Source organism: Symphodus melops (genome assembly GCF_947650265.1).
Source record: "Symphodus melops genome assembly, chromosome: 12".
NCBI classification, from domain to species: domain Eukaryota; kingdom Metazoa; phylum Chordata; class Actinopteri; order Labriformes; family Labridae; genus Symphodus; species Symphodus melops.
The window spans coordinates 21,818,561-21,842,198 of record NC_136702.1 but is presented as its reverse complement, the minus strand read 5'-3'; the positions used below and the strand labels follow the sequence as shown (position 1 = coordinate 21,842,198).

At 42.2% G+C, this 23,638-nt stretch overlaps 1 protein-coding gene across 5 annotated transcripts in view; it reads right to left on the bottom strand.

Annotated features, from left to right (window-relative positions):
* gulp1a (GULP PTB domain containing engulfment adaptor 1a) overlaps positions 1–23,638 on the bottom strand; it is an 88,727-nt gene that overhangs the window by 10,709 nt on the left and 54,380 nt on the right. For all 5 annotated transcript variants that reach the window (XM_079357207.1, XM_079357206.1, XM_079357205.1 and 2 more), the window contains 2 exons: positions 20,074–20,154; positions 6,175–6,236 (listed from right to left, as the gene is read on the bottom strand). In XM_079357207.1, the coding sequence (XP_079213333.1) occupies positions 6,175–6,236; positions 20,074–20,101 (90 nt within the window). In that variant the 5' untranslated portion in view covers positions 20,102–20,154. The remainder of the gene's footprint in view (positions 1–6,174; positions 6,237–20,073; positions 20,155–23,638) is intronic.

Here is a 23,638-nt window from a genome sequence, read left to right as displayed (position 1 = left end):
TACGGTCAGAACCTGAAGAGCCCTGACCTGATGACACGTGGACTCCTCTGATCCTCTGAAGGAGTGCTGTGCTATCTGGCTCTAAGACGTTGGCAGCAGACCCTTTAAGTCCTGTCAGTGTTGAGGGAGGGGGGCCTCCATGGAGTGTTCTTGGTTAGTCATTATAATGAGATCTGGGGACTTTGAACGCCAAATCAACACCTTGAACCTGTCGTGTTACTCAAGGCCATCTTCCTTCTTTTGCTCTGTGGTTGAGTTCTGATGCTGGCATAGAGGGTTCAGCATCACTAACACTGTGCAGGGAGGCAGCCCCATACCCAACAAACTGTTGTGCAGTGGTTCATCTGACTGCAGTAACCTCACAGCCTGCCTTATACACACGCTCCGTATCAATCAGCCTTGGCCGCCCATGACCCTGTCACCATATCAGTTTTCCTTCTTTGGACCACTTTTGTAGGTACAGAAAACTGTAGACCACGTCGTTAGGCCATCACAACTTGGCCAAAGTCAAAGTCGCTCCATCTTCAACCTGTCCACTGTTCATGCTTCCAACACATCGGCTACATGGACATATCCCCAAACACTTAGAGCAGCCGTTGTAAAGGCAATCAATGTTTTTTTACTTTGCCCATCAGGGGTCCTAATAAGCTGGTCGTTGTGTGGGCACATGAAGAAGTTGTTATTAAGAAGACGGCTTTAATTACACATGATGCACAGTTATTTCATGAAACAGGCCAGAAGGAGTGAACAACTGAGGAGATCTCCTTACATCATAAACCAAAGACCTGTGGAAGAGCACATGTCTCTCAGCGTGCAGAGCTGACTCTTTGAAATTAGCATACCAATCACAGTTGACATTTGAGTCAAAAACATCTGGCACCTCTTATTTCAAAGTTCAGATGAGGGAAATTAACATCTGCAACAAATTATTCATGCATGCTCATTTCCGCAGAATCTTACGACATTAAGACCCCCCCCACACCCCCATGGATAGCTAACAAAGCATATGTCTTCTACATGTAAGGGAAGCACAGACACACACAGACATAGGCACTTCTGCTGTTCGCCAACAGATGGAGCCATTAACCTTTGTGCCTGAGCGTGATGGTTCCCACCTGGCAGCAGCAGCAGTAATTGTTCCAGGCACACACACACTGCTGCAGTGCCTCCTGGGCTTAATGTGTGTAGCCTGTTCCAATATCAGACCTCATAAACAGTGGTGTCAGCCCCTTAAAGGTTAGGGAAAACAAAATAACAGTGTCTCTCACTGGAGCATGGCAAACAGCTCAGACTGACAGGGATTGTCTCTGAGACATAACAGGTTCAGTGTGAAGCTTCGCATGCCTTGGATTTGCAAAATGTATCTTTACTTTTCAGGCTTGACACTTTCCACTCATGTACTTGTTTAGAATCATCACATTCTTAGTTGATGAAGTTTGCAATTAGTCTTTCTAATGTTTTGTGAAGGAGAGTCATCACGCCAACATGAAAATGGCCAAAATGGCACTTATCGATGGGAGCGAGAGACGGATTAAGTCGTTATACGAAGGTGTCAGCAGTATGCGCCGGTGTGACAAATGTACTCTATCCTCTTAAGGACAGGTCTGAGCGCACTGCTGACAGATGCCCAGAATAGACTGGAGAAGTAGTCGTTCCTGACCAGTGCATTCTGGGCGACGACTGGGGAGGATACACAAGGCAGGCCAAGCTCGGAGGCTCATCCATCAACTGATGCATGCAGCAGAAACAAGCCCCCTCCTCCCACTTATTCCCCATCGTGCAGATTCAGTCGAAAGCGTAGAGGCACTGTGTACCCTCGGATGCAGACGGGGAAAAAAAGTGCAGAGAACTCCAATATATTTCAGACCCACTACATGTCTGATGAGATGATAAATCAGAGTGGATGCAGAGCTGTGCTGAGACGGTTCCCTGAAATGTTCTGGGCAGATTTGAAGAGCAGGGTAACATGAACAATGTTTGAATGTGATATGAGTCCACATGTTTGACTCAGAGATTTATTCTCTTAAGATCTCCAATAGTCCAGAAGTCTGTAACACTAGTTGATTATAATAAGGGGAGTGACAGAGCACTGAAAGAGATGACGAGCCTCACTGTCAACTCATCTCAACAAATAGCTAACCCTATTCAGAACAGGAAAATACCACCTGCACTGACAGGGAGGCTGATGTGATTGGTTAATGACAGCTCGTGACAATGAAGGTGAATGTTTGTATTTCTTTGGTGTGGGGTTTAGACAGCAGGAGTTTTGGACTGTTTATAAAAGGCTGCAGTTTAAGATGACAGACTAGAAAACAAACTCTTAATCATCTTTGTAGCAGGTACAAAGAAATGGAGTTTCAATTTTTGGTCAATGCAACAAAACATTGACAAACAGAGATGTCAACAATAAGACACAGTGATGAATTAAAACAACACAGTAATAAAACAGGCACAGTAGTAATTGCAAAAACGAATTAGTATCCGTTGAGGTGCTACGATCCGAGCTGATAACATGCATTCATACACAGTTATGGCTGAGTCAGGAGTTATGTGGATCATTGGGTGACTGATTAAGTGTTTGTTGTGGCTCTTACTTATTGACCGTCCTGTTCAATCATAATCAAAAATAAACATCCAGAGTGATGAATAGATAGAGAGAAGCAAACCTCGGAGCTCCTGCTGAAATGACCTGAGCCCAAACAGTCCAACATGAAAACCTGTTCACCTGACTTTATCTGAGTCTAAATGAGTGTAATCATGACCCAGTCTACCAAGAGTCTGATGATTGTTGATAAACTGACTTCTTGTTTCAGGTTAGTGTCAAAGATGAAGACTTAGATGATGGAGCCATTGTGGAAAAAAAAAAGTAGTTCTCATCAAATGATCACATGAAATCTTTAAATCATTTGTACCAGAGTCAAAATTAATTCCATGAAATTTCTGAGAGAATATTCTGAAAATGAAATGTTAAAGTGATCTCTGTGAGCTTTAAAAAAAGATAGTTGACTTTTCCATTGATGTTCTTGATGACCCATGAATGATGTTTGTCATTACGTGAAGATGATCCTGCAGCTTCTGGCTCCAGACTCGTCAGCCTCAGGTAAATCTCATTTAAGCTCTCGACTGGAGCTACATCAAGAGAATCCTCTGTAATCAAAAGTAGATGTTGTTCAACTTAGATTGTTATTTTGCAGCCTGAGGATCTTCGAGCTGTTTGCACTTAAGGTATGGAGTGAAACAAAGGGATTTTGAAAAGTCGACCAAGTTTGTTACTGCAGACGATGATTCACCATAATGCCAGAACGATGCAGAGATGACCTGAGTGTTCTCATTAGTGGCTGCAGTCAGGCTGCTTCTGCTGCAGGACCATGTGCCATGTCACAAATAACACTTCATCTTAAGTTTCAAAATAAAATCTGGAGGCAAAAACAAAGACTGTTTGCACTTTTTGATTTAAAAAAAAAATAGAAGCTTGAAGCCAGAGAGAATTGGCCAAACACAGCACTTTCTCTCTGGTTCCTCCAAATCCTTCACTGATGAGGGCCTTTCTCACATCTTAGCTAATTTAGCCAGACATACAACTCAGCACTCGAAGCCGACAATATGCTTTTATTTTGAAGGCATGATCTCTGCCAGTTCCCCCATGTATCTTTGCTGCGAACACTCAGAGAGCTTAAGTAGTTTGGTAGATTTCGGGAGTTTGGAAACTGTACTTCAGATCTGTCAGAATTTGTGTGAAGCTCAGGATGTCGGCTGAGTGATTCACTGCTTCATAGGAGGGGAAACTCTTTGTCAAAGTGATGCAGAAAGAGGCAGACTGACAGAGCAGTGCTCCCCAGGTCACACAGTCCTCCTTCAAGGCGTGTTGGCTGCATTTGGAAAAGACTTTTAGAGGAAAGCGTTTTATCTTAAGCCATGTTCTCAGTCATGGCGGAGCGTGCCATTTCACTTCAAGTTACTCATGGATCAGAAGTTTGGGGATGTTTTGACAGAAGCTTGAGTCACTTCGCATAAACCCCTGATGTTCAAACATTAATGAATAAACAAGTGGAGATGAGTAAACTCAGAGAAAGTTTAGAAATGAAAGATTAACAAGGATGACTTTATCCCATCGCAGCGCAGAGGGAAACTACTGCACTGTTTTATTTCATCCTACTATGAGGAGCTTTGATCTGGTTATTGAAAAGTCTCAATCACACAGTGAAGCACCGTGATGACCTCAGAGAGCAAACCAGAACATCAGTCAGAAGTCCGAATTGTCTGTTAAGCTTTTCATAAAGCTGCTGTCAGGAGGTCAGACTGGAACCTTCACAGATCATAAGAGCAACAAAGAATAAAAGAGTACACACACGCGCACACACACACACACACACACACACACACACACACACACACACCCACACACACACTCACACACACATGTAGAACAGGATCAGACAAAGACAAAAAAAAAAAAAAGAAGCTGAATATTGACTGAAGAATAAAGAGGCTGAACTGGACGGTGACAGAGCACGGGCTAAAACACGAGTCAGCCTTCATCATAAATCTTTCCTCCACCTCGCAGACAGGTATGTATGAAGCGTCTCTGATTTATGACATGCATTAGGAGAGGTGGCAGGACGGGATCCACAGAGGTCACAGTGGACAAACACGTGCTGTTCTTTAACTGAGAAGATGACGCTGATGTGCAGCAGAACTTTACGTCGCTGTTGGCTTTACTTTAGAAGTGTGATTCAACAATCGTTCATTCATCAACAACTACAGCTTTGACTCATAATCCAAACCTCTTAGTTGTTGGACTGAACAATGTTTGTGAACATCACAAGAAGAAAGTGAACGTTAACTAATCCACCGGTGTGAGATGGAAATCAGTGGATTTTCAGCCTGTTGGGCGGTGGCCTTTTCTCAAATGTACTCTATGTGATTCTGTGCTGATCTCAGATTTACAAACACAAGCTGCACAGTGCACAGCCACACACGTACGCTGACAGGTAGGCAGCGTGAGGTGCTCACCAGGAGAGGAGGACAGCACTGCCTTACTGGAGGATGAGCCGTTTACTGGCCGAGCTCCTCTGACTGAAAGTAACTCTAGCAGGTTCAGTTTGGCATCCGCACTGACCATACGTTAGTGTGTGCTCCTTCACTCTCTCTCTCTCTCTCTCTCTCTCTCTCTCTCTCTCTCTCTCTCTCTCTCTGTCTTTGGTGAAGGTGGGAGGCTACAATAAAATATTAAAATAATATTTCCATCAAACCTATTTTTGGATGAGACATTAATGATAAATCCTCAGCATGTGAACATGTGAGTAAAACCTTTGAGAGGGACGCTCTGTATAAATATCAAAGATGAGTGCATATTGATAATCAATGAATATAAAGGCAGGTCACAAAGCCAGCGACAAAGATGGAGGCAGACGGGTAAGAGACTCTGAGAAACAGCTTTGTGACGTTTTGTTTTGTTAATTCACGATTGCTTCAGGAGTCAGGGAGAATACAGCGGAAAAGGGAAGCAGGGTTTACTGCACACGAGAATGAGAGGCGGCGACGTATCCTGGTGCAGTTTGAAAGATTTCTCTTCGATAAGCATTCAACGTTTTTTCAATAAATAAATAAATAACATTTATTTATTAAATTTAAAGAAAGTAAAAGTCTTTCCAGTAATATGTCTTTCCATTAATTCTTGTCCTTTCAACAGAGAAAAATATAGAATTGTCCAACATGGAAATTGGAAAGAGCCATCGAAACAAGATCACTAGTACACCTTATGTACCACTTTTGTCCACAGGGGGGTGCCAACATCAACAAACAATGACATCATGTAACTGCTTAAAGTGAGGCCTCTTTGAGACTGAAAGAAATTATGACAATCTTTTAAGAGGTGACAACAGGAAGAAAATAAAGAAATAATAAAAACTTCTAAGCAAGTTTGATCGAAGGAATTGTCACAGCAGAAATGTATCATGGGAAACTGACTGAGAGGGAGCTATACCAAGGAAAAAAGAGGCACAATGTTTACGTTTTTCTGTTTTAATTCGGACACATCATATCCTCGACCTCTGTTCAAAAACAAGAGGTCTCTTTCTGCACTTAGGTTATTTGTTGTTGATGTTATTTCCAGGCACAAAGCTCTTACGATGTACTCACGCTCCGGTCCAACAGTCCGGGAGAGAAACTCACCTTGGCATTGTAGGGTATGTAATGCTTGGCCAGAGCCTCCGGGGTGTGCATCCACGATTTATCTGAAACACAAAAGCAGCTCACTCAGTAAAGTAGTCTGAGATGAAAAAATGAAAACAATCAATCAGTCAGAAACCTCGCAAACAAGGAAACAAAACAGAGGCAGATCTTAACGGATAAAAACATCTTTCTTTTCCACTTCCGGACCGGCTTCACTCGCATATACTCATATGTGCAGGTGTTTTGTCCACAGTCTGATTTGTTGGTGACTGAGCAGCACCACAGGAACGGCTGGAGCCGTACTCAAGGAAACCTCAAGAAGCAATTAGGCAAAAGCAAACGCTGCTTCCTCCTCCCCACCCTCGTCCAGCCTGCAGGTCTGCTAATTGAAGCTGTGACCTTCCAGTCATGAGCCCACTCTTGTTAAAATGTGTCCACACCCAGCTCTGGACTGACTTGAGAGTAAATCGAGTAATGTAACTTAATGAATAGATGCGAGATGTAAACACGCCCCACATGCCACACATTAGAGACACCCTGACCAGAACAGGTGCCATATGTTGTGTCAATATTAAGTGGGGGCGTCTGTTATGTTTGTATCATGCGGCACAAGAATGCAAATGCAAAGTCCCCCAGACAAAAGACAAAACAAGTGGTAGAGGAATGCTTAGTACAGCAATGTATGAGCAAAGATCGAGGGCGAGCAGTTGCAAGTTGAGTAGCGTAGTAGTGTAAACATCTGTTTGTTGGTTAGAAATACTAACAAGGTGAGAGGTTTGTTTTTAACTATGTTCTATAGGGCAACTGAAGACACTGTGTCCACTTAACCGTTTCTTTCACTCGGCAGTTGTTGTATGAAGCATTTGTGCTGCACGTCCCTCCTGTCTCTATGACAACAGGCCGCTGTATGACCATCACTGCTCCGTCACTTTTTACTGCATGTTTTTTATTATAAGTTTAGTTCCCGATTAGACACTGTGCAAGACACGATCCCAAGAAACTAATATAAACTAATAGATCATTCAGTCAGAAAGACTGCGCCTTTCTGAAAAGTTAAATGATTTGCAACTTGACCGCTGGAAACGGAGCTTTTGTTAAAAAAAAAAAAAAGGTGGAGCGTTTGGAAAGAAGACACTGGGCAGTGCACTTTTTCTCCAGGCAGACACTTTCTGCTGCGAATGCTCTCTACTTAATGAAAGGAAACAGAGTGTTTGAGATATCCCCTTTTTCTTCTGTACATTTTCTTTGCAACCCAAAGGCAATTGATTAATCAAATGCACTGTGATATGACACCATAATCCTGCTCACTCGAACCGTTCCTTCAAAGTTACCTTCCTCAGTTTGGGAAGGCTCAAATGTGTTACAAAATAATGTTTGACAAGAATCAGGGCTGAGAAACTGAAACATTTGCTGATTGCAGACAGAATTGTCTGCACGAGGAGTGTAGCAGTGGATTGAACTGTTACACAGCTGTCAGGCGTTTTAAATACTTCGACCCAGTGACAGTAAGCCTCAAAGTAAGTGACAGTTTGGAGAGTTTTTTGAAGCTGCTTTGTCTGTGTGAACTGATATTTTGAGGATTTTTTTTCTGGCTTTGTAGTGCTACAGTCATGATGAAGCAGCGTCGCGTCGAAGGCTGCTCTTTAATTAACGTGATACTGGCTTTATTGTCTTATTGTGAAGCTTTTTATCCATCAAAAACATTGACATTAATGGAAGAAACAGGCCTGTAAGATTGACGACTCTTGATGAGATTGATAGGAAATGTTTGCAGAACTTTTAATTTGGATTTTTACGAAGTGATAAAACTATCAGAAGAGATGTGGTCATGTTTTAGACAGCTGAACAGTGAATGGATTCAAAGAGAAGCATCACACATTATCTGACCCCAATATAAAGCATGAATATAGTTAATCACTTACAAATTAGAATGGAGATAGTATTTAAAGATTACACCAACAATAAATGAGATGAGGATCAGACAACCTTCCAGGTCACCGATTGTTTCCTGTATTTCTTAATCATCCTCTGATTAAGAGGCCTATTCCTTCTTCATTCTGCATTCATAAACCGTTCATCACCCCGCTAATGAATCTAAAGACTAAAGATGTACGACTGTGTCCTGCGGGTGCTACACTCCTGTAGGTTGATTGCATTAATCAAGACTTTGGAAGGTGCAAACGATGTGCATCAACTTTGCCATGTCCTCTGCACAGGTATGCTAATGACTGTGTTTACATCGATGCTGCTGCCTAAGTGACTGGATGAATTCAAAGTCTGGCTTAATTAGTGTTAATTTGGTGCACCGCATTTGCTTAATTGTGATTGCTTATGTTTGCAGATGTGGCGTATTATGTACAAGGATACTAATAGGTTTACTATCGACTTGAAAAGAAACGCATGTTTCATCCTTATGGAAGTCAATGAGATAGCATTAAGATGTAATATGAATATAAAGCACAAGTAAATGACCACTGACAAACAAAGTTAGTCGCTTTGTTTCACTTTGTATCTTCTGCATGCTAAACTCAGAGCTTGCATCTCCAGTTTACTTGAAAGCTGGGCCATGAGATTATCCCTGTGTGCACTTTGTAACAGCCTCCCCTGTAATGCAATCAGTTTCCTTTTAGGTCTCTTGAAGGAAAGTAAACAGAGAGTGATGCACGTTTTGTTTTGGGAGCTAAGGACGCTAAGAAGCTGTAAATCCTGAGTAAGAGGCAAACGGACGAGGAGGAGAGTGGTGGGGGCTGACACAGCGGCATGGCAGGTAGGCTGACATTTTCCAAGGCGTCAGCACACACTGTGCTGATTAAAAGAGGGAAGGGTGTGGTGCTGGGGGGGGGGGGGGGGGGGGGGGGGGGGGGGTCTCTTAGATGCAGAAAATCGTCCAGGTCGCCAAAGCAAATGCCTAACTGCTGGGGAGTGAAGATGAGCGGTGACGTCCGAAGGTCACTGCGTGGTTGACTTGTCAGGTGTTGGTTGAAGATGATGGAAAAGTTGAGGGGTGACAGCCAGAGAGGCGTCGATGTTTCACAGACACACTGTCGTGTACTGCCTGCAGGTCTCTGCAGACCGGGGCTGCAGTGCTGCTCACTGTTTGTGCGTCTCCTGGAGAACACAGTGAGAAACTTAAAGATCACGAGTCCTTCATGCATGTTAATCTCAGCTGACTGGTCAACCTGACAACTCTATTTATGTTCCCACAGTTACATGTTCATGGGTCTTGGTCTTTATGATGAATAGACTTGAGCTGGTTTAGTGCTTTTCAAGTCTTCTGACAACTCAAAGCGCTTTTACACTGCAGGTCACATCTACACATTTACACACTGAGTTACTAATCCTATTCATACACATTCATATGCTACGCACTGAGACAACTCTACCTCTCTGAACTCCTGCGCATTAACTCACCCACCCACACTCTCAGGTCTTCTTCTTTCCTTCAACTCACCGTACCACCTCCACGACATCCTGTAATTTGTCTTTTTGAGAGTTTTGAGAGGCGCCTTTAAATAAAATGTATTATTATTAACTGAGCCAAAGCCCCCTCGTTGGTTTATCACATGAAAATACAAAGAAATAGAAATCTTCAAGTCTCAGTTTAAAGTTAAAAACAAGTGTTTACAGTCCTCCATTAATTGTTCCTGGTGTTATATACTCTTCTTCTGTGAATCCTGCCGTTGTGTGGCTTAAATTTCCACTTGATCTATCGGCAAGTCAGTGAAGTCGAGCCTGAAATACTGCTTATAGATAAGCACTCTCATTGAACAGGAAAGACAGATACAAATAGGGAAGCTTTAAGCACAGGAGGAAACAAAATCAAACCATGTAGTAATCAATATAGGGCTCAATCCTCAAAGGCTCAGTGGAAGTGGGGTCTGATGTGTCCACATGTTCAAACGTTCACAGGAACACATCTCGTCGTGCAACAAGGCCAAGGCTGATTGGTGGATTCACTGATGGCCTGATCTATTAGAGCTTTATCACAAACTGTATCTCTTTATCTACAAGCTACGGGCTGTGTTTTCGCTTTATCTCACCTTCCTTTTTCTCACATTTTACTGTGAGTCCAAGCCGAGACGATAAATCGTCCGCACAGTCAATGAGATACAAGACGAGAGTGAGATATGCTTTCAAGGAAAACCTCTCCACCTTCCTCGAGACCTCCACTTATCTATATCCATGCTTATGCTGAGATACCAGTGCCAATCTCATAGCCTTGCGTGACTGGCCCTGATTGGTAAGTTCTGTTATCCGTGACTACAGTACAGGCCGTACTCAACCTTTATGTAGGGGTTGCCAGTTTTGCAGATGCGGAGTTCCAGTCTTTTGCGCAATTTCTCAAAATGCAACTTTCTTATTTGTTTTCTTTTATCCCTTCACTTGGTAACACTGTTTTTTTTTAGTGTTATTCCGACCCTGAGCTGTAGCTGGAGTCTTGGTGTGTGTTGGGAATAAACCCAAGACAGAATAAGTAACAGTGTAACTTTGCACACCAGAAGCTGTTCCAATTAAAATTTAATTGGAATTATCACCACATGGAAGATTGCGGGCCCTCGCCCTTCTTCAGACTTTTTCTGTCTTTGAATGTTTTTTTGTCCAGAATTCATTTAGTAAAAAAGCCTCAGGCAGGTGTGTGAATGAAGGCAAACAGTTTTGAAAAGGTAAATAAACAGATCAGCGTGGCCTAAACGATGATATGCATTGGACATTATACATTCAATTCACTCCTGTGTGGCCTATTAAGAACAACATTTGAGTTTGTTTAAAGGTTACATTAGGCATCTTGCACTTTACCAAGGTTTCCTAACACGCATGTGTCCCTAGCCTCTCAACAAAACCCCCAATTATGAGAAAGGTCCATTCTCTCTGTCTTCTGCCTGCTCCACTTTTCAAAAAGTCTGCTCAGAGTGTTTGTTTGTAGTTCCTTATGACATCACAAAGGGGAGTAACTCATGGTCAGACACAGCTGCCAAACATTTAAAGCTACAGACACAGAAACAGCCTGTTCTGAGCAGGGCTGAGATAGAAGTCTGTATACATGATCAAATACAGGATCAGACCGGATTTACAACAAGAGACTTCACAGACATGTTTTGGAGACCTTTATTTAAACTCGATATAAATTAGGAGAATATGTGACCTTTAAAGTAAGTCATTACAAAACCTACTCAATCTGAAAGTCTAAATGTTATGGCTGTTTGATAAATATCATCTATCTCTGACTCTTGCAGCGTTTCACTTTACAGTACAGTTATTATAACTGAGAGATTCAAATAAAGGTTTACATTATAAGTCCTTTGAAATCCCTCCTAACACCACTGAAGGTTTTAACAACAATAACGCCTCATGTAGAACACATTCTTTCTCAACTATTATTGCCCCATATTTCTGCCTTCCCTCTTTAACATTCCCTATAGCTTATCTCCAACCTCTAAGAGCTCAAGTGTTGTGCCGGGAGAGCACCATTAGTCTGCCCTGAGCATGGACAGGCAATAGCCTAATACACTGCAGCGCTCAATCAATGACACACAATGAATTTGCTGGGTATGCACAGTTCTCCATCATGCAGAAGACAACTTCAATTGAGCTCCGGGCAGAGGGTGGGCCTAAACAAAAACCTCTACTCAAGCCCAGCAGGACAGTGTTACAGTGAGATAAAGCAATTCAGAACGGACCACTGTTCGGGGACAAAACAAAATCCATCCGCCTCCAGACATCCACCTCTGTTTGACAGAGAGTATGATGCCAGAGTGAAATGCAAAAAAAAAAAAAAAAGGACAATGCAAAATACTGCAGTGGCATGAAAAATGGTGACAGTGTGTCCTCAGAGAGAATCTCTCTTGAGGTTTTGTCTCCAACATGTGCAAAAGCATTTGGACAAAAACAGACGGAAATATTGCAAGCTTCCTACTATACAGTACGATGCAGTTTCATATAACACAAGAATCTTCAGGTGCAGCTGGAAAAATGCAACCTCCTAAACGGTGAAAGACCAACACTAAAAGGGTTGTTTTTGTTTTTTCTGTCCTGGACTCAAGGCTATTGTCAAGTTTCCATGCATGATCAGGTCATGTTGCTCCTTTGTTATGCTGAGGAGCTCTTTCACGGATCCCTTAATGTGAAAACCGTACTCAGGGAAGACAGCTGCTGGGGAGCAAAACAGGATGTATTCAGAGCTAACACAGATTACGTAGAGCTTTAAAAGAAGGAAATGATTGAAGAAGATCACGTCATATGGCTTTATATAGCAGCAGGGTCAGAGCAGACATTCAGGCAATGACACGGCCTGTAAAGCTCTGAACTCTCCTCATGTCGTCCTCTCAGTGCGAGGGCATCAGACATGTATTAATCACATAAAGGGGGGGAAAAAAAAATTCTGTCATTTTATTTGCTCTCGGATCAAATTACATCCCATCAATGATGGCATGGTGTAATGGCTGCAGGGTGCATGTCTGAACAGAGCATCACTTAGACGGGTATTCATATCATCTCACAGTACAGCAGACACAGCCTGCAGGAAATTAAAAAAGGGTTTGTTTCCTCAGCATCAGATGTTCTGCATTAGTGCCTTTTATTGAATAGACCTTAATGACAGAGAGGACATCTGACCTTATCAAAAAGAAAAGATTTAAGCAACCCAGTTGGTTGGTTGCCCTGGTAACCAGTAAAGTTGCAGTCTCATCCACATATATATTCTTTTCAGAGAACAATTGTACAAATGTTTGAAGAGTTGGGGATATATTGAAATAGAGTGACCAATCATCCAAAAAGCAAAATAACAGCTTACACAGGCGTGTATTTAACAGCAGAGGTCACAGGACAATCGTTTCCAGGGGGGACCTAAAGCTCTCTCTCTCTCTCTCTTTATCTCTCTCTCGGTCTCTCTCTCTCTTTATCTCTCTCGGTCTCTCTCTCGGTCTCTCTCTTTATCTCTCTCGGTCTCTCTCTCTTTCTCGGTCTCTCTCTCTGTCCCTCTCTCTTTCTCTCTCTCGGTCTCTCTGTCTCTCTCTGTCTCTCTCTCTCTGTCTGTCTCTCTCTCTCTTTATCTCTCTTGGTCTCTCTCTCTCTCTCTCTTAGTCTCTTTCTCAGTCTCTCTCTCTCAGTCTCTCTCTCTCTCTCTGTCTGTCTCTCTCTCTCTTTATCTCTCTTGGTCTCTCTCTCTCTCTCTCTTAGTCTCTTTCTCAGTCTCTCTCTCTCAGTCTCTCTCTCTCTCTCTGTCTGTCTCTCTCTCTCTTTATCTCTCTTAGTGTCTTTCTCAGTCTCTCTCTCTCTCGGTCTCTCTCTCTCTCTTCCTGTGTCTCTCTGCACTCCTCTCTTGCAATAAGCCCGGTAAACCCCCCCCCCCAAAAAAAACAAACAAAAAAAAACAAACAAACAGGCATTGCTATGTTACTGCCATAACAGGACAAAAACTTCAACAAGAAGACCCGGTGACATCAATGAGTCCATCTGGATGTTTTTGAACTTTATATGCATTACCTGTCAGTCAAGAATGGGCTGGATGTAAGCACAGCAGCTGTCTGTGCAGAGTTTAAAGATATGTCCTCTTTGTGTTCCTTAGATGTGACATTTAAAGAGATAAATGGCCAAGAAAGTGATTTCTCAAGACATAACAATGTCACAGTGTGTAATAATAATAATAATAAAAGAGACTTATAAAGCACTCCAAGATGCTTAACAAAGAACAACGAAACAAACCAGCAGAAACGATACAAAGAAGAACAAATCCAAGAGGAGGAGGATGAAACAGAGTGTGTCGATGTTAAAGAGGTGAGTTTTTAGGAGAGTGAGGGGGAGACTGTGATGTTTTTCTGGAGTGAAGGTTGGGGTGTGTGTGTGTGGGGGTGTGTGTGTGTGGGGGGGGGGCAACAAACAAACCAAAGCAGTGGCCTAAAATGTGCAAATTTTGCATTGACAGTAGGAAACCTCCCTCAGGGGCCCCATCTGACAGCTCTGCTAAGCGTTGCATTATTTCAGGGAAAAAACAAAGTTTTTCAATGAAAGTAAACAAAGAAAAATAAAGAGGAAGTACAGAAAAAAGAAGAAGAGGAGTCAGCTTTGGGACACCAGCAGATGAACACAGGCCAGAGGGCCCCCCAAATGATTTCTGCCTATGGCCCCACCAGACCCTAGAATTGTGACTGCCTGTCCTGCAAAGGTTAGTCCCGGGGGGGGGGGGGGGGGGGGCCTTGTAGGTGATAATAAGAAGAGTGAAGTGGATAGGCTGGCACCGGCTGGACGGGCAGCCAGTGGAGCTCTCGAAGGACGGGGGTGAATCAAACTGATGTTTGACCTTTTGGGTATAAAACATCATCACTTTATCTTTTAGACAGTTATGTGGATTTCTGCCACATGTAGAAAATGAATCCTAAAGTTAAAAACATTTCAGACTACAGTTACATTGCCCTTTGACGACATCATTCAATCAATGGAATCTTTAAGGTCAAGTACATTTTGGGGCTATTGTGAGATATTCCTTTCAGGCAGACCTGATTCATCACCCTCACAAACTTGGGAAGGACAAACACCGAAAGAAAAGATAAATGCTCAGAAAAAAATACCAACCTGTGGTGAAGGCTGTGACGTTAAAGCAGCTTAAAACTTCTCGATTAAGAAGAATTATTTACCAGCTGCCTCTTATATTAAGATACTGACAACACTTCTAAAATAGTCACTGACCCAGAACTGGGAAAGAAACACAGAGAATCAATCATTTAGCTTTCCAGTGGTTGAAAAACACCATAATGGATTCTCCATGACTGTGCGAAATGATTACCTAAACTGAGGGAAAAGTGTGTCACCAAAATACCTGAGTAGATCAGGTTCCCACCGCTGCAGGAAATCTGGGCCAAACTTGCACCGTCCTCGTCTAACAGCATCAGTACACCCAAACCATTACATTTTCTGCACTAACATAACTTATCTTCAGCTGGCATCTGTTGGTATGACAGAACTGTAATATATTTGGTACTGCAGCCAATCAGCTGGGATATGATGCAGCACATTACGGTGAACTGCATTTGAATAACCTCCAAATTCCAAGTTTGGATTCATTTTCTGTTTTTAATTGCTGCGAGAAAAGTTCATTCATACATCACCAGGACATGGTGAAAGCGCGACGCCACAGTCTCGCCTCATAACTTTTAAAATCAGTCTTCTGCAGTCATTAACTGTCTTTGTAAGAAGATTGTTTTAAAGCTCTCTGCACTAACACAGACCGTATTCTCTGACTGTGGCGCTCTGTCAAGCTAACCGCCACTAAAAAACTGTTCCTTGTAACTTTCCATGTTCGACCTTCAACGTGCAGAATGATGTGGAGCAAAGGTCAACGCTGGAGGCTGTTTTTCACATTCCTGTACTGAAGAAGGACAGTTTATCTATGCTCACCTTAAATCAGAATATAGAACGTGTTTCTCATTTTGTAAGGCGGATCTGATTAGATATGTGACTCACACAACGGCGATTTAAGAACTTGCCTGCCTTTAACCCACTAACAGGCAGCAGGAAGGGAGGAAATTAAAAGACAATGTGGACAGTTTGGATCCTGGACCTGTTTAGTTGTATTTCACAAAATCTGATTGTTTCCTTTTAGGTGTCATGAAGGTTGACTTCAGTCATATTATTCACGACCGAGCTGTGCACTTGTCTGTTAATTGTTAATTATCTGGATTTATATAGATTTACTTTTTTTTTTTTTTAAACAATTGTCAAAAGATTTTGGTTTCCGAGAGTTACTCTTTCATGCTAAGATGGATTTAGGGCAACCTGGGTAATAACATACCTACTCATGTACTTTAGAGAGCTCGTTGGAAAACAAGCATGCCCATCTCAGCCTCCAGAAGTTCAACTAGTGTCTCACAATAAAAGCACCAGACTGAATGAGTGTTTATGGTTTTTAATACGGATATGTGTGTGCCTGAGTCATCATGGCCTCTTAGGAACTCAAATTTATTGACATGACAAAATGTTGTTGTTTTTGTTCTTCAGTGATCAAACTTAGCTTCTTTGTTAGCGGATTAACGGTGTCTCGACCTCTGATTCAGTGATGCAAAAACTGTCTACCTAAGTTGATAGACTTTAGCAAATAGAGATGGACAAGGACATTCTTAAGAAAGAGAAATAACACGTAAGCAACCTTCACAAACACTGACTGTGTGTGGTAACACCATACAGTGTCTTCTAGTTCAGGTGCTGAAACACTCTTTTCTCCTCGCTGACTGAAATGCTGCCAAATGAATGTGAAACTTGTCCTTCGTGGATCATAAGGAGTCGTTTACATGTGAGGGGTTAAGTGAAGTATTCATAATCGCTCAATACATGTTAACAACTCCAGAACCTTGAGCTTCTCTGAATCAACACGTCGAAAGCTCAAGACATTGATGAAGCTGCACAGCTGTTGTGTTATACTGCATTCGTTTTCACTCGGTCTATCCAATACATTGGTAACTGAGTGCAAACACCGCGAAGTATTCACAAAGTCGAAATCCCCATTTAAAGAGTCACAAGAGGCGGCAGACACAAAACATGATATGTAAGTGAGTGACTTGTGATTTCTACGCTGCAGCTCTGTGGCTCATTGGGAAAGAAAAAGGCCATATGAATTCTGTGGTGTCAAACTGTGTCAGTCACGTCCAGGAGCACGGAGCAATAAACATGGGTGATAAAAATGATCAAGATCCCCGTTGGCATTACTTGCTAGACGTGATCGGGTCCACAAAACACAGCCAGACATGGACATACAGCGGGAGGTAAATCAGTAGAGTGGGCCTGTGCCAGTCATCACTCTTAGAGCCAGGCAGGACATGAAGAAATTATGACTGAATAAAAACTGCTGGGCTTGTCTGCACGTGCTGGACTGTAGAGTGACTGTCCAGATGGCCTTTTAAATAGAGCTTTCTACACGTTAAAGAGTGAGAGACCAGCTGTAATCATCATGTAGCCTCCATCCAAACAGCCCCCTGTATGAATAACTAAACAGATACAAATACATACATGTCAGGATGATAATGGAAGAGGGCAACGAGAACAGCATCAACAGCACAAGGCAATGTTTTTCTGGTAAATATATTAGGTGTTCAGCTGGGGCTCAATAGTGTTTGAAGAAAAAAGAAGTCCTGTTGCCATGGGAACCCAATTATGACAAAGTGGGACAAAAATCAATCTAGCAGGCTGGTCCGGATCTATTCTAATAGAGTTCAAAGAGGATCTATTGGAGCGTGCTCTTATCGTCTGCCTGCTTTTGTTTTCATTCAGAACATTTTGAGATTGTGAATCATTCATATCCACATTAAAACTCATAGAAAGGCCTTAATTCCAAATGTTGTATTAAAAACTTTAGAGGCTTAACTTTGAGAGGAAATGTAATCTCCTCATCAGATCGGGCTTTATTTTACAGAAAGGCAAGCTCAAACAGTGAGGTTTATTGAATGCATGGAAATGGCTCTCTATATATTCTACAACCTTGTGAATGGTTGAAGATATTCTTGTATATTTATGGTCTCCCGTCGCAGAGGGAGAAGTCTTCATGATGCTATCTGTTTTGGACCTTTTCTCCACCGTCTGAGTGTAGCGAGTGTTGCAGAAATTAAATCTTGAGAGAAGCCTGAGGGTCAGACGTGTGTCAGTGGGAGGCGGCTGTAGTGCATGGCGGAGGTCAGGTAACTGCTGTCCTTCTCTCAGAGAGAAGGCTTTAACACACTTTTATTGCAGACCGGTGGATGCACACGTCTTCTGCAGCTTCTAACAGTTCAAAATAAATGGACAGTGTGTGCTCGACTGTCCGGAGGCATTTGTTTAGAGAACAGCTTACTGTCTGTTTAACCGTCTTTCCCTTTAGCAGGGCTCCTCATTGTCCATCTGCAGCCAAGGCAAACTCTAAAATGATGTCTAGCTTCAGCTCTAATTAACTACCTCCAACATGAGCCGACAACACAGACAGAAACGTAGAGATGAAAAGCTTAGATCTCTTAACGCTCAGCACTGCACAAAAAAAGACTAAACCTGCAAACTGTATTCTGAGCAGATGAAACACTGCAGGTAGAGATGGGACCGACCTTATATGGGTAACACATCTGATATTGAAGTCATTTATGTATTGCCTATTGGACTTATGGCGCCGGTCCATGTCACTGATCATCGGACATTCAATGTTTTGAGCTCGCACAGTCTCACTTTGCAACACATTTAAAACATTTAATTTGAAAAACCTGACAGCTGTTGCTGCTTCCTGTTTGTTTCTGAAGCCAGCACAATGCAATGCTGGGTGTTACTGCTCTGTGTAGCCTCACAACATACTACCAACAACAATAACAGCATTATGACGGAAAATATCAGAGTCAGTATCCGTACGCATGTATCGGATCAGAAAACAAAGTGGATGGTGCATCTCTAAGCGAAGGCACTGACAGAGTCTTAAAGGTTTAAGTTTAAGGAGCTGCATTCCCATCACACATGTTGAAAATGAAATTTAATGCGAGGTGGAAAAGGACAACCGGCCTTCCTTGATCACCATCTCAGCCTCCTGAAATAGATGACCTAACGGCACAAAGTGAATTATGATGTTCAAATATCATTAAAGCCCAGCGCACCACCTGGGCTCTGGACTGTTTACCCAACATGGTCCAAGACTTCAGCAGGTCTGCTGATTCACAGGGGAGGGAGGGGGACAGATGGTGGTAAACACAGCAGGCTGTTCTTCAAACTGCAGAAGCAAACATCCCTCCTCTGCATTCAGCCAGGGTCACCTCAAGACTCTGCACTGTCGCTCAGGCAGCCTAACAGTGGAAGAACAGCACGGCAGGATGTGCAGAGAATGTCTATAAATGAAACTGTCTGGACTTTGATTTGCATCTTCTGACACTTTTGTTGTCCTTTAGTGCCTTCTGGTTATAAATAATCAGACTATCAGGCCAGTCACAAAGCTGCACAGTTTATGATATACATCAAACAATAACATTATTCCATGGGCCAAAATGATAAACATCACTCAGTTTTTTTTATTGTGGTTTTAGATCATTTTCCAGCATGCAGCATAAAGATAGTCCTGCTAAATTAATGTATTGTTTTAGGTTAAAATGAAGAACAATATTTAAGGTTAAAAGTTTTAAACATGTTTAATAAAATCATGTTTGTTTGGCGAATGAGTCACGACATGTAGTTCTCCTGTCTCTAATAGGGCTTTCACACTTACAGAAAACTGTAAAAAATAAAAAAAAATAAAAATAAAAAACAATACCAACTGAGATGTATTTGTGAACGCAAAAAGCCAAAAGCACTCTGTTGCTTCGTCTGCATCTTTTTCTTTTTTTTTTTTTTTTTTTTTTACATCATATCTTACTTCAGGAGACCCCCCCCCCATGTCTGACAGCGACAGTCTCCCGTTGTGAGGAGCAGCCAGGTCGGGAGTGCAGATGTAAAAATGGCTTTAAACCTTTGAAAACTAAGTATGTGATGAACACTCGAGACAAGCAGCACTGAGAGAGAGTGTCCTTATAGATCTCAGTAATGTGCCACATACAAACTTTTTGTAAATGTTTGTGAACAGAAAAACTGACAATGCGTTTGACATCACTACTGTTATTCCTGTGAACTTTGTGCAGCTCCTCCTGAGTCACAACATGTATTTTATATAGTTTTTTACAGAATCCCCACGATGACAAAACTCTCCCCGATTCTCCCCCAGGGGTTGAAAATGATTCTGATTTATATGTTGAATAGCTGTACTTTTACATTTAAAGGCTGCTATAAAAGTCTACTGTGAGAATGTTTACTCCTTTAAAGGGCCGCTGACACAGTCTTATACAACAGAGCTTCTCCCTCAGACATTTAGCGGAGGTACTCGTGTAGCTACATCAGGCTTTTCCAGAAGCTAAGTCTACATAGGTTATTTCTGCTCACCTTTTTTCCTGTTGAAGGCGCGGTTCATAGTGGAAAATGTGCGTCTCCGAGGTCCCTCCTTAGTTACTGCCTGTGTTCCACCTGGAATAGCAGCAGAGGGAAGGGAGTTAAAAATGACTGTGACCTGCAGTCTCTCGCAGTAGGCAAAAACAAACAACAAAAACAAACAGTCTGACGTTCTTAAGAGGAAAAAAAAAAACAACCTGCTGAGAGTGAGGTAATGTTTACCAGTCCGAATGTGTTCAACATAAAGTCTCATTTGTTTACCACATAACTGCATCCAGCAGTTACATCAGTCTTTTAGTGGAGATAACACTATGACACACATCCTGATCATATATTCTTTTTCTAACAGACCCAAGACATGTTCATCTGTCAACATGCAGCATGTCCAAAAGTCTTACCAATCATTTCAGTTAACACCTTTAACAATGATGTCTTCACTGTTGTTGATCCATCGTGTCAAGGTGGTTTCACTTGTTCCAAACAAGGACCGAACTCATTATCCTATCATACATTGATATGGGCTGTATCCAGAGAAAGTATGTTTTCTTTCTTTCAGACTTACTGTGATGAAAGCAACAGTGCGCTCTGGCTGTGCCCTCATCTCAAAGATCCATACACTACAAGGCCACTGTGCTACATTATGCAAAAAAAAGAGCTGTTTCTTTTTCAAATGCAAAACATCTCAAGTTGTACGATTCGCTTTGACTGCTTTCAGAACTTTGCATGAATTTCCCATGAGAGCTCGGCAATCTAAAGAACTACAAGGACAAACTGTCCAGCACGAGGTAGCTGTCAGTCGGCTCTACAATCAATATGCTTTACTCCTGCACTGTGGGAAAATATGCATGGCCTGCTGAATAACAGCTATTTCAAGTCCTGCCTTTGCAAACAAATGAAGTAGGACACGGGCAATTTAGGAAATGAATTAAATTTTTCCATCTTGGGCATTTTCCATTCATCTTGGCAACCCTGGGCTATTAAAGTTGTTTTGTGAATGAAAAAAAAAAAAGCCAGTTCACGCCTTTTAACCAAAGAACCAACACACTGTATCCTTCCAGAAAGGCTGCGAGTTTAAAACCAAGGTGGTCTTATTTTATTTTATTTTTTTATAGCTCTTTGTGGTAGCATCCTGTACAGTCAAAAGTCTTCAATGTTTCATATCTATAAGTTGAACTGCATCAGCCGTGGCTCAGTGGTCAGGAGTGTGATCCCCAGCTACTGAAGTTATGTCCCATGTGCCTTTGGGCAAGACATTTACCAACCACTGCTGCTTCACCAGTGGTTGATGAATAGATTACTTGAACCTCTTCAATCACTGTTAGAATGAGTGTGAGTGTTTCAGTGTGAGCTGGGCTGAAAATGTGCTTCGAGTAGTCAGAAGACAAGAACAGTGCTTTTCAATCTCAAGACATCGACGGCATTGATGTCCTTTCTTTTTACTGTTTAGATTCATCCACTCAGTCCAATATTTCAGTTCCCATTCTTGACCTATAAAGCTAGTTTGACAGAACAAAAAGCCACAGCCATGACAGCAGACACTCACTTGAAACAAAGATTGTATAATCAAGCCGACTATAAAGGATCCAGACAGTTACCAGTGTTTCAAAGTGAATGCACACGATTATGACGCTCACTCAGTTTTCAATGAATGTGACAAATGTGGATCATACCAGAGACACGTCTTTGTTTCCATTGGATTATGACCAGAAGTGAAGACGAAAGGGGAAAAGGAAATGATGTCACAGTGAAAATGAACGTCTGTCTGTCTTTGTTTCCGTGCAGATCACAGTGACCTTTGACCTTGACATTAAAACTCTCACAAACTCTCTCTCTTGAGTCGAAGTGGATGTTTGTGCCAAATGTTAAAAGATTCCTTCCAATGGTTCTTGTTATATCATGAGATAGTAATAGTGACCCAGTTAAGTGTTTTTAAAGTACAGTTGACCTTTGACCTTTTTAATATAAAACATCATTAGTGCAGTGAGGATAGATAAGATACTGGTAGCAAGAGTGTGAAGCTCCAAATAGATAGTGGAGCACATCCCTGGAGATCTGACATGAACAACCCCCATAAACAGTCAGGTGAAGAGGGCGAGGCTGCACCTCCCTCTCCACCGACAGATGAGGAAGTTCAGAGTCTCCTGAAGATCATGAGGACTTCTTCATCTGCAGTGTTTGAGAATGTATAGACTGGGAACGTCACCCAGGGGTACGGGAGCAGCACAGGGCCCTGCAGTGTTCTGAAGTGAGCAGGACATATCCATTATACAACTCTCCCCCCCGACAAGGATGTCTTTAAGAAGAGGGGCACGCCCAGGGAAGGAAGGAAGGAAGGAAGGAAGGAAGGAAGGAAGGAAGGAAGGAAGGAAGGAAGGATTATTTGCAAGAACACAAAACAGTCCTGTTTCTAGGCTCCTCCTCCTCCTGCCAGGATGGATGGATGGATGGATGGATGGATGGATGGATGGATACGCACAAACACACTGCACACACTTCAACACACACCCACACCCATTCATGCACACATGCACGTCTTGTGTTAAGTACATGGCCTTGCAGAACAATAATGCTGCTCATCTGGTTGAGCATGTGACACTTAAAAATATTGAATATTGAATCATTTTCAACTTTCAGACGTTTGAGAAAATAACGTTTTTGTTATTCTGTAGTTCTTAATTAATGGCCAAGAGTGTGCGTCTATACAGGACACAATGAACTTTGCCCATCAAATTCTATTCAGTTAAACTCTGAGTAAAGCCGACTCCTGTGCTGGGAGTAATACATATCTCAAGGATTCCCTGAGATAAAGAATGATCAGGGCAAACCCTCAGTCCATCCTCGAGGCCAAGTGGATATACTTCAATCTGAAGTAGGTCTGAGCAGGCAGCCATGACAGAAAATAATCACAAGAATGGGACAAAAGTAGAAACAAGATTTAGAGCCTTAATGTAATTAAAAAATGTCTTTAAGCTTAAGAATTGTAGAAGATAAAAATCTAGAGTTGTTAAGAGGGAGAATAATCGTGCATTCAAGGGATGCATTGATTTGATGTCTTCATGAATCCAACATGTCTGACCTGATTTCAATCCCAAACGCTACTGCTGCATAAATCAGACTTTAAAATCACAGCACTGATCCGAAGGGAACGAAGGCCACACACACCTCTTCCAAACCCAAGTAGGCTAACAAGACTCCATCCAACATGTGGCGGAGCCTCAAACAGAAAGAGGACACATACAGTCATGATGGCTCGTTGATTAAAAAGCAGCCTTGAACATCCAGAGTGTATCTTTCCTGAACTGGGAAGTCTCTCCACTCCTGATATGCAACTTACTTAAAGTGAAAAAATGCATTTCTTTACATACTTCCTTCACACACATGTAGGCCCAAACACACACACGTGGATATTCAATCATGGAGAGTTGTTCAGAGTGGAGCCGCTGCACACTGTTAGAGAGCACAACAAAGCTGTTTGGGAGGTCGGTGCCTTGCTCAAGGGCACGTCGGCAGTACTCAGGAAGTGCCCCGTCTCCTTGATTGAACAAGTTCTGACAGACCG